This window comes from Myxocyprinus asiaticus, chromosome 46 (genome assembly GCF_019703515.2).
Source record: "Myxocyprinus asiaticus isolate MX2 ecotype Aquarium Trade chromosome 46, UBuf_Myxa_2, whole genome shotgun sequence".
Taxonomy (NCBI): domain Eukaryota; kingdom Metazoa; phylum Chordata; class Actinopteri; order Cypriniformes; family Catostomidae; genus Myxocyprinus; species Myxocyprinus asiaticus.
The window spans coordinates 28299078-28313690 of NC_059389.1; the positions used below are offsets into that span (position 1 = coordinate 28299078).

The following is a 14613-nucleotide window of genomic DNA, read 5'->3' on the forward strand; positions in this document are numbered from 1 at the left end:
GGTACATACAATGCAAGTGAATGGTGATCAAAATTTTGACACTCCAAAAAGCACAAAGGCAGCAATAAAGTAATCCATAAAACTCCAGTGGTTAAATCTATATTTTCAGAAGTGATATGATAGGTGTGGGTGAGAAACAGATAAATATTTAAGTCCATTTTTGCTAGAAATTCTTCTTCTTGCCCAGTGGGGGGCGTATGCATGAAGAATGTGAATCACCAAAAACACAAGAAGAGGAATGTGAAAGTTAAAGTGGAGATTGACTGAGCAGGGAGAAGATTTTTTTTATTTTTTATACTGACTAAAATATTGATCTTTTTCTCACCCACACCTATCAAATCGCTTCTGAAGACATTAATTTAACCACTGGAGTCATATGGATTACTTTTGTGCTGACCTATGTGATTTTTGGAGCTTCAGAATTTTGGCACCCACTCACTCGCATTGTCTGGACCAAAAGAGCTGAAATATTCTTATAAAAATTTGTGTTCTGCTGAAGAAAGAAAATCTTACACATCAGGGATGGCATAAGGGTGAGTAAATGAAGAGAGAACTTCCATTTTTGGGTGAACTACTCTTTTAAGATGCATTTTGGGTGACCCGATCACAAATGTACAAGCAAGACATCACAGTTAAACACCTTGTAGTCCCTTTTGACCACTTGTGTTCGGATTTCAAGGAGAGTGTCTCTGATTTCATGAGGACATACACTGGTGGCCAAAAGTTTGGAATAATGTACAGATTTCACTGTTTCGGAAGGAAATTGGTACTTTAATTCACCAAAGTGGCATTTAACTGATCACAAAGTATAGTCAGGACATTACTGATGTAAAAAACAGCACCATCACTGTTTGAAAAAAGTCATTTTTGATCAAATCTAGACAGACCCCATTTCCAGCAGCCATCACTCCAACACCTTATCCTTGAGTAATCATGCTAAATTGATCATTTGGTACTAGAAAATCACTTGTCATTATATCAAACACAGTTGAAAGCTATTTGGTTCATTAAATGAAGCTTAACATTGTCTTTGTGTTTGTTTTTGAGTTGCCACAGTATGCAATAGACTGGCATGTCTTAAGGTCAATATTAGGTCAAAACTGGCAAAAAAGAAACAGCTTTCTCTAGAAACTCATCAGTCAATCATTGTTTTGAGGAATGAAGGCTATACAATGCTTGAAACTGCCAAAAAAAATATATATATATATATATATATATATATATATATATATATATATATATATAAAGGTGTACACTACAGTCTTCAAAGACAAAGGACAACTGGCTCTAACAAGGACAGAAAGAGATGTGGAAGGCCAGATGTACAACTAAACAAGAGGATAAGTACATCAGAGTCTCTAGTTTGAGAAATAGACACCTCACATGTCCTCAGCTGACAGCTTCATTGAATTCTACCCGCTCAACACCAGTTTCATGTACAACAGTAAAGAGAAGACTCAGGGGTGCAGGCCTTATGGGAAGAATTGCAAAGAAAAAGCCACTTTTGAAACAGAAAAACAAAAAGAAAAGGTTAGAGTGGGCAAAGAAACAGACATTGGACAACAGATAATTGGAAAAGAGTGTTATGGATCTTAACCCCATTGAGCTTTTGTGGGATCAGCTAGACTGTAAGGTGCGTGAGAAGTGCCCAACAAGACAGCCACATCTATGGCAAGTGCTGCAGGAAGTGTGGGGTGAAATGTCTGACAGCTAGAATGTCAAGGATCTGCAAAGCTGTCATTGCTGCACATGGAGGATTTTTTGATGAGAACTCTTTGAAGTAGTTTAAGAAGTTCTGAACATTTTTTTTTCAAATTGTAATAGTAATTTTTCATGTTATTAATGTCCTGACAATACATTGTGATCAGTTGAATGCCACTTTGGTGAATAAAAGTACCAATTTCTTTCCATAAGAACAAAATCTTTATATTATTCCAAACTTTTGGCCACCAGTCAAATGTCATAATGATAATCAATCATTATGTCTGTGTTTTACTAAATGATAAAGCGCTAAAAACCGATGCACAGTTTCTCTTAATATTCCCAAACATGATGTTTAGAGCAGAATTCTGAGTTATTTTAGTGCAGTACCTGTAAATGTAACTGAGATTCTAATATGCATGCTGCTCATATCTTTGTCCCTATTGTACATGTTCATGCATTCACTTTTTTACATTTTAAGATTGTATACTTATTTCCCTTTAAATCTGCACATAACCGGTGAAAACCAGGCCATTATAGCTGCCTGTAGATTCGTCCCGTTTCAAATGAATCGCCAAAAATGCATCTTAAAACTACGATAACGAAATTCAATCACAAACTCACGCAGTTTATTCTTGAAAACTTGTCAACAAACATGAAAGAAAGGCTCTCGCCCGATTTCGTGCTTATTGGCACCATTTGCAAAGGAAAAAAAAATTATAAAAAACATTGTAAAATAATATAGACAGCAGGTAGGATAATGTAGATGTGGATGATGTTTTATTTTATTTTCTAATAACTTTTTGTCTCCTGCTAACCAATACCTTGCTGTCCTCTTTCAGAAAAACATGAAAGAACAGCTTGCACCCATTTTGCTATTTGCAAAAGAAAACATAAGAAAAACAGTTGAAAATAATAAAGACAGAGGGTAGGGAGATGCAGGTGAAGTTTCACCTCATTTTCTAATTATTTTTGGTCTTCTACTTACTAATACCTTGCCCTCCTCTTGCGCTCTCTCTATATTTCCTTGGCTGTGGCTCATTGTCGGTCTCTCGCTCGATAGGACAGTGCGCACACCTGACGACAAGATATCTAGATATCAAGCAGTTTTGAAAACTATTGTAGCGTCTGGGACTTGTCTTGACCTGTCGCAGGAGTGCACACACAACAAGACCGTTCGTTGCGAGATCCGAGACTTCTCGTCGCAGGCCAGTCACCGATACAAAACATCAAAGGAGAAGAGCTTGAGTCATATAGTGTACACTAGGCTTTACGTGACGTGAAAAACGAATGCCGTTTGGTTTCATTGATGTCAAACCTATAATATATTAAAGCTATCATATGACTTCATAAGACTTGGAATATAGCATATGAGTTATATGAACTTTTATGATACTTTAACAACATTTTTATGGTGCTTTTTGTCTTTTGATAGCCCCTGGTCACTATATGCTTTCACTGAATGGAAAAGAGCTGCATTAAGATTCTTCAAAATTGTTCCACTGAGTAAAGAATTTCAAACTGGTCTGAAACAACATGAATCATTCATAAATGATGACAGAATTGTTATTTTTGGGTGAACTATTTCTTTAAATGACTATATTTGTCTCTTCTGCTACAACTAAAGCAGTTTACCTTGGTAAAGAACTTCATGCGGTCTTTAATTTCATCCAGTTGTTGTTTCTGCTCGAGAAAATGCAACTGAAGCTGTTTGTTTTCTTGCATCAAATTTTCATTCAAATCTTCAGAGAGAATAAAATAACAATAAGCCTCACACAGCAATAGTTTTAAAACATCTGTTATAAAGTGTTCAGTTACCTCTCTCTGCCTTGATCTTATCCAGTATCTGGTTTTTATCGGTAAGGTCAGATTTTAAAGCCATCTCCAGTTGAGCAATCTGCAGTTGGAGCTGCTTTTCTCTCGACTTCCATTTCTGCTCCAGACTCACATCAAACGCACTGATACAACAGAATAATCATCAAAAGCATATTCAGTGAAAACTTGTTCCCATGAAATCAAAATTGGAGTTAGTCCATATCTGTTGGATTTGAGGTCATCTGTATGCTAGTGTTCTTTTAAAAGCTGACAAAATAACATTTTAGCAAATGTAAAAATTTTAAATTTATAATTTTTCTCTTCCAGGATTCAGGCCAAAAATATTGATAACTCATCTTTTATATAGAGACAAATAGCTAAACTGTAAACTAAAGATATATAAACAAAAGGATCAGGCCTTTGATATATCCCACCACAACTTCCTGTTTCAATAGGAACTACATCAACACAGGGAAAAAACTATGCCTGTCAGGCCATTTCACCAAGTCTTAAACAATAGTTTAGATTTTGACAATGTGTCATAAGTTAAGGAAACATATATGTTTGTTTGGACTTTCATATGATTTAAAATGTTTAATTGTTAAATGTAGATAAAGGCCAAGCTTTTATAATCTTACCTTTTAACAAATTTATCACAGTTTTCTTTGAGCAAATCTCTCTCCTTCTCTAAGTCTTGGATTTGTTCTTGTAACTGTGAACAGAAAATGTTTTGTTAAGCTTTGAAAACTCCTCTTTAATTACCATATAAAACATAAATATTAAACTTGGTTGATGTTTCATGGCTTAACACCTTAAACTATATAGACCCATCCTCGGGTCCAAAGGGGGGTGTTATATCGTGAAAAAAATTTACTCTTAAAACATTAAAGTCTCTGTCTACATAAGTCAGGCATATGAGGTATCATTTGAAAGCTTAGAATCTGAACTTTTCAGAAATAACCATCACTTCTGCATTTATGTTACATAAAATAACAAAATAAGGCCTCAAATCATTCATGTCTCAAATTAGCACCCCATAGAGGTAATGGGGTAGAAATATTTCTATGAAAATAAAAGTCCTTCACATAGCACATAAATGGACAAGTCATATATCAAATGAAAGCTTTTCTTCTCAGGAATGTGACTGTATAGTTAATGTTGCTACTCTAATACCACAGTTTGAATAATTTTCAAAAGAATCACAAAGTGAAATATGATTTCTGTAAGTCATCAAATACAAATGTCTCTTTTATGCTCTGATCACTGCTGCTGTAAGCCCCAAGTACCCAAAAACTTTATATCTGCTTTTACCTTAGGAAGTTTTCTAACGAAAGAGCCATTTTTTTACTGGTCTGTGAGCTGCTTGGCTGAAAAATCCAATGTTATATCTTAGATGTCCAGAACAAAATATGTCATCCAGAAGGAAAAGTATAAAAAACAAATCACGTTTTCAAATATGTTTTCGACTACTGATGATAAAATGTTGAACATCACAAAGGGGAGGATCTCAGCTTTCTAATGACACCTAGATTGAGCTTCTAGTCCACTCAGAGGCCGAGATTTTCAATGAAACAATGAGGGTGGTGGTTGAACGGAAAATTAGACTGAATGTCTATGGACGAGCACATCTGTGAGAGCTAAAATGCATTAGAGCGCCACCTACATTTCAGATCGGTATATTGTGATGGAATGTGATAGAGAAAGACATATATTTTTTTAGTGCTTGCTGCCATCTAGTGGAATAAAATGAGACTTTTTAAAGTGAATTAGAGTGAACAGAATCAGAATTACATGTTTACAAAACTAAAGTAACCTTTGTTTATCATAAGATTACAAACATACAATATTATTTATGAATAATTGGAGTATTTTTTTATTTTATTTGGGGGGGGTTATTTTTTAAAATGAGACCAATTTTTTGCAATTAGTCCACAGTATGTGTGAATGGTAAGCTTTTAAATTTGAGTGTAAAAAATTGCGGGCGGCAGTCTAAAAATGCACCAGAGTTTAAGGGGTTTTAAGGCTAAAAAACACCTGAATACCACTATTATATTATACTATATTATACAAATACAAATTGTACCTGCATTCAAATAATGCCTATGTTTTATTGCACTATGAACTGTTTATCCTTCTGTGTATAAAGTATGTGTGTATGATGTCAGTTGTACCTCTTGAGTGTGTCTCTGCTCCAGAGCTCTGGACTGAAGCTGTGTCTGCAGATGTAAAGTCTTCAGTCTCTCCTCCTTTAGCTGTCCGCTCACCTCATCCACCTTCATCAATGCTGCATCATGACTGGCCTTCAGAGTCTTCATACTCTAGACAAATCACCACACACACAGTACCTGCTATTGACATGAATACCAGCAGAGGGCGGAAAATACCTGTTTTAAATACTATGTTTTGTTCTGGCAACAACAAACACTTTAATCACATATACTGAAACACTTTCATATTGGCTTATTTTAAATAACCAATCAGTTTAGACTGAACCAATGATGAAGAAAATGATTACTTATTTTGCAGTATAATATTGGTGGTCATGATAGAATGGCAAAGGTTATACTTGAGAAGCTAAAAGAGGATAAAATGAGTCTAGTATTTTAAAATTTTGGGGTCCCTGAAGCTGGGGTTCCCCTGCTTTAATGCTCTCACCTCTTGTTGCTGCAGAAATCTTCCCTCCAGCACTGTGAGTGTGTTTGCTTTCTCTGCCAGCTGCTTCTGTAGTTTTATCATCTCCACATTATCCTTTATAGTCAACCTGAAAAACAAATATCACATCAGTAAAGAGGCTTTACAATTAAAACTCTTCTGTCAGAGCAGTTCCTGTGCAGAATCAGAGCTGGAGTAGAGTAGACCATGTTTAGAAGAAGAAAGCATCACCTCTGTCCACTGGCCTGCTGTTCTCTCATCTGAAGGTATGAGTCCTCAAAATCTCTCTCTTTCCTCTTCAGCTGATCCCTCAACATCTCCACTGATCGCTCCATCTCCTCCATCTGAGCTCGCTGACTCTCAATTACATTCTCCCTGGAAAAAACATCATATATAATGCTTTGCATTTGATAAGTGTTGTGTTGGCATTAGATAAAGTACTGCATCTTGCGTTGTACTCACAGATTGCGGATTTCAGCACGGGCCTCATCCAGCAGACTTTGTCCATAGCGGGGCAACAAACCCTGGGGTGGTTTTGCACTTATGTCCCCGTCAACGAGCCTCATACCTTTGAGTGAGAGACAACACAGGACCATATTGTGGACATAACAATTATAGGGCTCTTCATAATTTCTTAAATATCTCTGTCCTCCTAATAAAGGCTCAGTGCATAGAATAGAATAAAAAAAGAATAAAATACATAACACAGAACAGATAGGAATAGAATGCAGAAAAGAATGTAGAATACATAAAAGCATAGAATACAGATCACAGAATAGAATATAGAACACATAATATGTAAATGTAGGCCTATTCAGAATTTTATTTTATATGAGCATTTGTGTCCAATAAAGGAATATTCCGGGTTCAATACAAGTTAAGCTCAATCGACAACATTTGTGGCATAATATTGATTACCACAAAACTTTATTCAGACTCGTCCGTCCTTTTCTTAAAAAAAGGCAAAAATGGAGATTACAGTGAGTTACTTACAATGAAAGTTAATGTGGCCAATTTTTAGAGGGTTTAAAGGTAGAAATGTGAAGCTTATAATTTTATAAAAGCACTTACATTAATTTTTCTGTTAAAACTCATGTATTATTTGAGCTGTAAAGTTGTTTAAATAGTCATTTTTTTACAGTCGTTTTAGGGTTTGTTGACATCAAATCATCATGGCAACAAAGTCATAAAATTGGCTATATCTTTACACAGGAAAGGTCAGTAAGTGATTTTATCACACTAAAATCATGTTAACACGCATATTGTTTATGTCTTGTGGCTATACTTTTGAACAGTGAGTATTTTAACATTCAAAAATTGGCCCCCATTCACTTCCATTGTAAGTGCCTCACTTTAACCCCAATTTTTGGGTTTTTTAAACAAAAGCAGGGACGATTCAAAAGTAATTTTTGTGGCAATCAATATTATGCCACAAATGCTGTCCATTGAGCTTAACTTGTATTAAACCTGTAAAATTCCTTTAATTTAATAGACAAATGTAGAACACAGAATAAATAAATTTAGGCATATTCATATTCTTTCTTTATAGGTGCAATTGAGTACAATTAATTAAAGAACTGTCTCTAACAGAGGTAAAGAGATTACAGGAATAGAATAGAATGGAATAAAAGAATGTAGAACACAGAATAGATTGGAATAGAACACAGAATAGAATGCAGAACACAGAACATAGTGGAATACAATACAGAAAATAGAAAAATAGAATAGAATAGCATAGAATACAATAGAAAATAGGTCACAGAATAGAATATGGAACAGAAATGATTGGTATAGAACACACAAAAGTAGCAGAATAGAATATACTGTAGATCTCACAATAGAATAAAGAATACAGAAAAGAATGGAGCAGATCTCAGAATACAATATAAAACACATAACAGAAAAGAATAGAATATAAAATAGATCACACAACAGAATGTGGAAGACTGAAATAATTGGTATAGAACACAATAGAATACAGAACACAGAAGATAGCAGAATAGAATTGAATAAAATAGAAAACAGATCTCAGAATAAAGAACCAAGAGTAGACTGGAATAGACTGCAGAAGAGAATATAGAACATAGAATAGAATATAGATCTCAGAACTGATTATAGAACACAGAATAGACTAGAATTGATTGCAAAACAGAATATAGAACACCAGATAGAATAGAGAGAAATTTCAGAATAGAATATAGAAAACAGAAAATAGCAGAAAAGAATATACAAAATAAACAAAAGAAAAGAATATGGAACACATAACTGATTGGAATACAAGAATATAATATAGAGGAAAGGAAACATCAGAATAGAATAGAATAGAACAGAGAGTACATAATAGAACAGAAAAGAATAGCAAATTGATATCAGAATAGAATACAGAACACACACACAATAGATCAGAATAGAATATTTAAAAAAAATAGAATAGAACAGAACAGAGCCAGAATAGAAAAAATTTGAATAGAACAGAAAATAGATCACAGAATAGAATGTGGAACATGGAAATGTTTGGTACAGAACACAGAATAGAATTTAAAACACAGAAAATAGAGTAGAACAGAGAACACTGAATAGAATAGAATTAAATATATCACAGAATAGATCACAGAATAGAAGAAAGAACACAATAGAATTAAAAAATACATCACAGAATAGAATGTGGAACACGGGAATTAGTATAGGACACAGAATAGAATATAGAGCACAGAATAGACTGCAGAACTGAATATAGAACACAGGATAGAATAGAAAACAACAGAATAGAAATCTCAGAATGCAGAACAGAATTCAGAACACAGGATAGAATAGAAAACACAGAACATAGCAGAATAGAATATAGAAACACAAATGAATGGAATGGAAGAAAGCAGAATATAGAACACTGAATATAGTAGAATAGAATACAAAACAGAAAACAGCCGAATAGAACAGCATTGAACAGATTAGAGAGCACAGAATAGAACAGAAAATAGATCTTGGAATAGAATACACAACACACAGAACAGACTTGGATACAATAGATCGCAGAATAGAAGAGAACACAAAACAGAATAGAATAGAACAAAGAACCAGAATAGAAAAGAGATCACAGAATAGAATATAGAATGCAGAAAACAGAATAGCATAGAATAGAACAGAACACAGAATAGAATAAAAAAAGAATAGAACATAAAACAGATCTCAGAATAGAATGTAGAACACAGTATAGAATAAAGAACACAGAATAGAATAGAATAGAATAGAATAGAATAGAATAGAATAGAATGGAATCGAATGTGAGCACCTGTTTTGGGGGTGTGTGGTCTTGATGGTGTCATGGGTGTGTCGTCTCTGAGTCCGCGCAGGCCTGAGTTGATGCGTGGCTGTATGTGGCTGTATGGAGTGTGTCTGCGGGTTTGCACCTGTAACTGGTGTTTAGCTGTCAGCAGACGCCGTTTGAGCCCTTCATTCTGTTTCTCCAGCTCCTGAACCTTCTCCTGCAGCTCCTCAATCATCTCCTCACTCTCAACATCACGAACACCTGCTACACGACCCCCAGACGCCACCCGCTCGCCCTGCTTGCGGTCCTTCACCAGACGAATCAACTTGGTGGCCATCCTAAAATATATATATTAATACAGATATACGTGCATACATCATTACAATATATCATTTTAATGAGTTAATTCAGAGTGATTAATAACTTAGAGGGCAGTAAGTGCAACAGCAACTGGGCAGGCAACAAACTACACTGTCAGCAGACAGCACAAGATGTGTGTCACAACACAACCAAAATGATACACTCAAAAGTGTCTGCCTGAAGCGGGTACCGATCAGCTGCCAAAACAGCGCCAACCCGCATCTCAGTATAGCATTCTGAGATTATATTCTTCTCACCACAATTGTACAGAGCGGTTATCTGAGTTACCGTAGACTTTGTCAGTTTGAACCAGTCTGGCCATTCTCTGTTGACCTCTCTCATCAACAAGGCATTTCCATCTGCAGAACTGCCCCTCACTGGATGTTTTTTTTTGTTTTTTGCACCATCCAGAGTAAATTCTAGAGACTGTTGTGTGTGAAAATCCCAGCAGATCAGCAGTTACAGAAATACTCAAACCAGCCCGTCTGGCACCAACAATCATGCCACAGTCTAAATAACTGAGATCACATTTATTCCCATTCTGATGGTTGATGTGAACATTAACTGAAGCTCCTGACCCGTATCTGCATGATTTTATGCACTGTACTGCTGACACACGATTGGCTGATTAGATAATCGCATGGATGTTTGTTGGTGCCAGACGGGCTGGTTTGAGTATTTCTGTAACTGCTGATCTCCTGGGATTTTCACACACCGCAGTCTCTAGAATTTACTCCGGATAGTGCCAAAAACAAAAAACATTCAGTGAGGGGCAGTTCTGTGAATGGAAATGCCTTGTTATTTTAGTTTTTTCTCCCCTTGGACATTGGACAACAGATAATTGGAAAGGAGTGTTATGGATCTTAACCCCATTGAGCATTTGTGGGATCAGCTAGACTGTAAGGTGCGTGAGAAGTGCCCGACTAGACAGCCACATCTATGGCAAGTGCTACAGGAAGCGTGGGGTGAAATGTCACATGAGTATCTGGACAAACTGACAGCTAGAATGTCAAGGATCTGCAAAGCTGTCATTGCTGCATGTGGAGGATTTGATGAGAACTCTCTGAAGTAGTTTAAGAAGTTCTGAAAATTTGTTTCAATTGCAATAGTAATTTTTCAAGTTATTAATGTCCTTACTATACATTGTGATCAGTTGAATGCCACTTTGGTGAATAAAAGTACCAATTTCTTTCCATAAGAGCAAAATCTGGACATTATTCCAAACTTCTGGCCGCCAGTGTACATTAAATAAATAATTATCAAAATATTGCATCATTATAAATTTAATGATTTTTATTTGGGGGCCTTTCGGTGCAAATATCAAAGTACACAATTAATTCAATTGAAAATGTTGAATTGATTGACAGCCCTAATATTAATATACATATGGGTGTTTCTTCAACTTTCTTCAACGATATTGCTTAAAAAAAGACCAGATTTAAACTTTTTTCTTTTTGTTATATGGTCACATTAAAACTGACTTTTTACCAGGCCTTCATCATTGATTTTTGGTACTTTCAAATGTATTTTATGTATATATTTTACTGTTTTAGCCGGGTCCCCGACCAAACTTTCAATATTAAACTATGCAAATCCATTATAAAAACACAAATTATTACATGTTTAAAACTATGATAATCTAAACATAGAGTGAAATAAACAAACCATTTCAGTATTTATTGTGTGAAAAATTATTTCTACCAATTTTTCAAAGATTACGACTGTCCCACAGTTGAGGCGTCATTTCCACCACACCAAACAATTTCTCCCTTGATAAAGTTTTCAAAAGTTAGTGTACTTGTTAACCAAGTGGACAAAAGTGTCAGCAAAGAGCACGCTTGAGATGAAATACAGTGGCAAGAAAAGTATGTGAACCCTTTGGAATTAGCTGGTTTTCTGCATTAATTGGTCATAAAATGTCATCTCATCTTCATCAAAGTCACAAGTATAGACAAACACAATGTGCTTAAGCTAGCAACACACAAACAGTTATAATCTTTCATGTCTTTACTGAACACATCCCATTAAACATCTACAGTGCTGTGGAAAAAGTAAGTAAACCCTTGGATTTAATAACTGGTCGATCTTCCTTTGGCAGCAATAACCTCAACCAAGTGTTTCCAGTAGCTGTGGATTAGACCTGCACAACGTTCAGAAGGAATTTTGGATCATTCTTCCTTACAGAACTGCTTCAGCTCAGCCATATTCTTAGGATGTCTGGTGTGAACAGCTCTCTTGGGGTCATTCCACAGCATTTCTATTGGGTTAAGGTCTGGGCTCTGACTGTTCCACTCCAAAAGGTGGATTTTCTTTTTGTGAAGCCATTCTTTAGTGGATTTACTTCGATGTTTAGGGGTACTGTCCTTATTCCCAACTTCTACTGAGCTTCAGCTGGCGCACAGCCACCCTGACATTATTCTGTAGGATATCTTGATAATGGCAAGCGGTCCAAACCCTAAAGCAGCCCCAAATCATGATGCTCCCTCCACCGTACTTCACCATTGGATGATGTTTTCATGTCGGTATGTGGTGGCCTTTTTACGCCATACGTAGTGCTGCGTGTTTTTCCCAAACAATTCAACCTTATTTTCTTCAGTCCACAAAACATTTTCCCATTAGCGTTGTGGAGTGTCAAAGTGGTCTTTGGCAAACTTCAGGTGCGAAGCAATGTTTTTGTTGGAAAGCAGCACTTCCTTCGTGGTGTCCTGCCATGGACACCATGCCTGTTTAATGTTTTCCGTATAGTAGACTCATGAACAGAGATTCCAGTTCCAATGATTCCTTCAAGTCTTTAACTGTCACTCTAGGGTTCATTTTTACTTCACTGAGAATTATGCAGTGTGCCCTTTGAGTCACCAGCTGGACAGACACTTCTAGGGAGAGTAGACACGGTACTAAATCGTTTCTTTTAAAAAGACAATTTGTCTCAATGTGGATAGATGGATATCTCTACTCTTCAAGATAACTTTGTAACCCATTCTAGCTTTATGCAAAGCAACAATTCTTGATCGTAGGTCTTCTGAGATCTCTTTTTTTTTGTGAGGCATGGTCCACATAAGCAGACGCTTTTTGTGAATAGAAAACTAAAAATGTTTAGTCCTTTTTTTAAGTCAAAGTAGCTCTAACCCACACCTCCAATCTCGTTTCATTAATTGGATGCCAGGTTTGCCAGCTATTGACTCTATGTTTTGTTGATGTCATTAGCCAAGGGGTTCCACATACATTTTCCAACCTACACTGTAAATGTTTGAATTATGTATTCATTTTGCACAAGAACAATACAATGATTTGTGTGTCCCTTAGTGGAACAAATAAATTCCTTACTGTAGAAGGAAACGTGAAAACATGAAAAAACCACCGAAGTTAGTACGCACATGTAGCCTACTGTTTAAATATAATTTAAATAAATACACGTAAGGAATGCATGTATTGATATTTTCCTCTTAATATATATTCAGTTCAGTGTATTTTAATACATTCAGGCTGAGTTTAGTACGAATTTGTGAATTGTTTTATTGACTTTTAATGTATTACTTTTAATAAAAACTTGCATAGAAGATACAGAATTGAATCTTTTTCTCTATCTGCTGGCATGATTACTTAACGCTTTTGAGCTGAAAATGATTAATCGAAGATCAATAAGATTAATCAGTTAAATTATTAATCTTTGATTATTCAATAACATCCCTACTACTTATGAAACCAATGAATCTAAAATATTTACAATTGAATGACTGCTGTCAAATCACAGTCCAGCAGACTATGTGTGATGAAACTGTGCAGATTGCTTGGATAGATTAACAAAAAACAAACACGCATTTACCTTCGGATCTTGTCTTCTTGTTTGCATGCGTGTTGTTTAAGTATAAGGATTTCCTCCTGCAGACGCAAATATTTGTCCTCCAGCTCCTCCCTGCTGAACTTGGACACATTCTGTCTCTCTCTGACATTCTGAGACAATAGAGCCTCTACAAACAAACATTACAACCTGGTCATATTGTGATCCTTTTGGCAGAAAAGTTTCAACTTGCAATATACTGACACCTTGTACAGAGAAAAAAAAATCTTATGATTTGAGTTCTCCCCAGACCTGATAATGTGGCTCCTGCTCCATTTGTGTTGACAGTTATGTCTTTCACAGGAATATCAGCAGCCGTCTCATCAGCATGAGCAAACATTATTCAATCTGAAAACATCCACAATACTCCTTTCATAAGCAATGATTGCCTAACATGTATACAGCATTGCAATCAGTCCATTCGAAAAAGAAAACAAAAACAGTAAGATCAGATTTTTGGTATTTTTTCACAAAGTAAAAAACGATAACAATAATAATAATAAAAAAAATACACTTTTATAATCAATGTTTCTCATGATACTGCCTGAAACAGTGCGTGATTCAAAGATCAAACCCCACAGCAGATATATACGTTAGAAACTTTGCAAATATTACATTAATGACCGTAAATTACAATGACTTACAAAAGAGCATCAAACGCATCATATTGCTATGTTTTTATATATAGTATGCTTTATTTATAGTATATGTATGCTTATAAGTAGTTCGGAGGACCATGTAAATACCATGGTGCATGCACATAGGAATCATAGTAGCCTAATCATTCAGTACTGTGGCACTTCCATCTGACAAAAACTAGTGTACCGTAATCTCATGGTTACCTATTCAATGTCATTTATTTCATACAAACAGTTTTCAAAAGAATAAAAGAACTCCAGCACAAGAAGCGCAAGTGTAAACAGCGTAGTAAACACACATATCCCTACAGGTCATTTCAAATGTTTATAAAATCGTTAAATCC

At 35.6% G+C, this 14613-nt stretch overlaps 1 protein-coding gene across 1 annotated transcript in view; it reads right to left on the bottom strand.

Moving 5' to 3' along the window:
* rpgrip1l (RPGRIP1 like) overlaps nt 1-14613 on the bottom strand; it is a 41643-nt gene that overhangs the window by 26960 nt on the left and 70 nt on the right. Inside the window, exons 2-11 of the mRNA XM_051690338.1 lie at nt 13884-13979; nt 13617-13761; nt 9458-9771; nt 6631-6736; nt 6400-6543; nt 6172-6277; nt 5688-5834; nt 4155-4228; nt 3520-3659; nt 3337-3443 (exon numbers count right to left, since the gene is read on the bottom strand). Of these exons, the coding sequence (XP_051546298.1) occupies nt 3337-3443; nt 3520-3659; nt 4155-4228; nt 5688-5834; nt 6172-6277; nt 6400-6543; nt 6631-6736; nt 9458-9771; nt 13617-13761; nt 13884-13971 (1371 nt within the window). The 5' untranslated portion in view covers nt 13972-13979. The remainder of the gene's footprint in view (nt 1-3336; nt 3444-3519; nt 3660-4154; nt 4229-5687; nt 5835-6171; nt 6278-6399; nt 6544-6630; nt 6737-9457; nt 9772-13616; nt 13762-13883; nt 13980-14613) is intronic.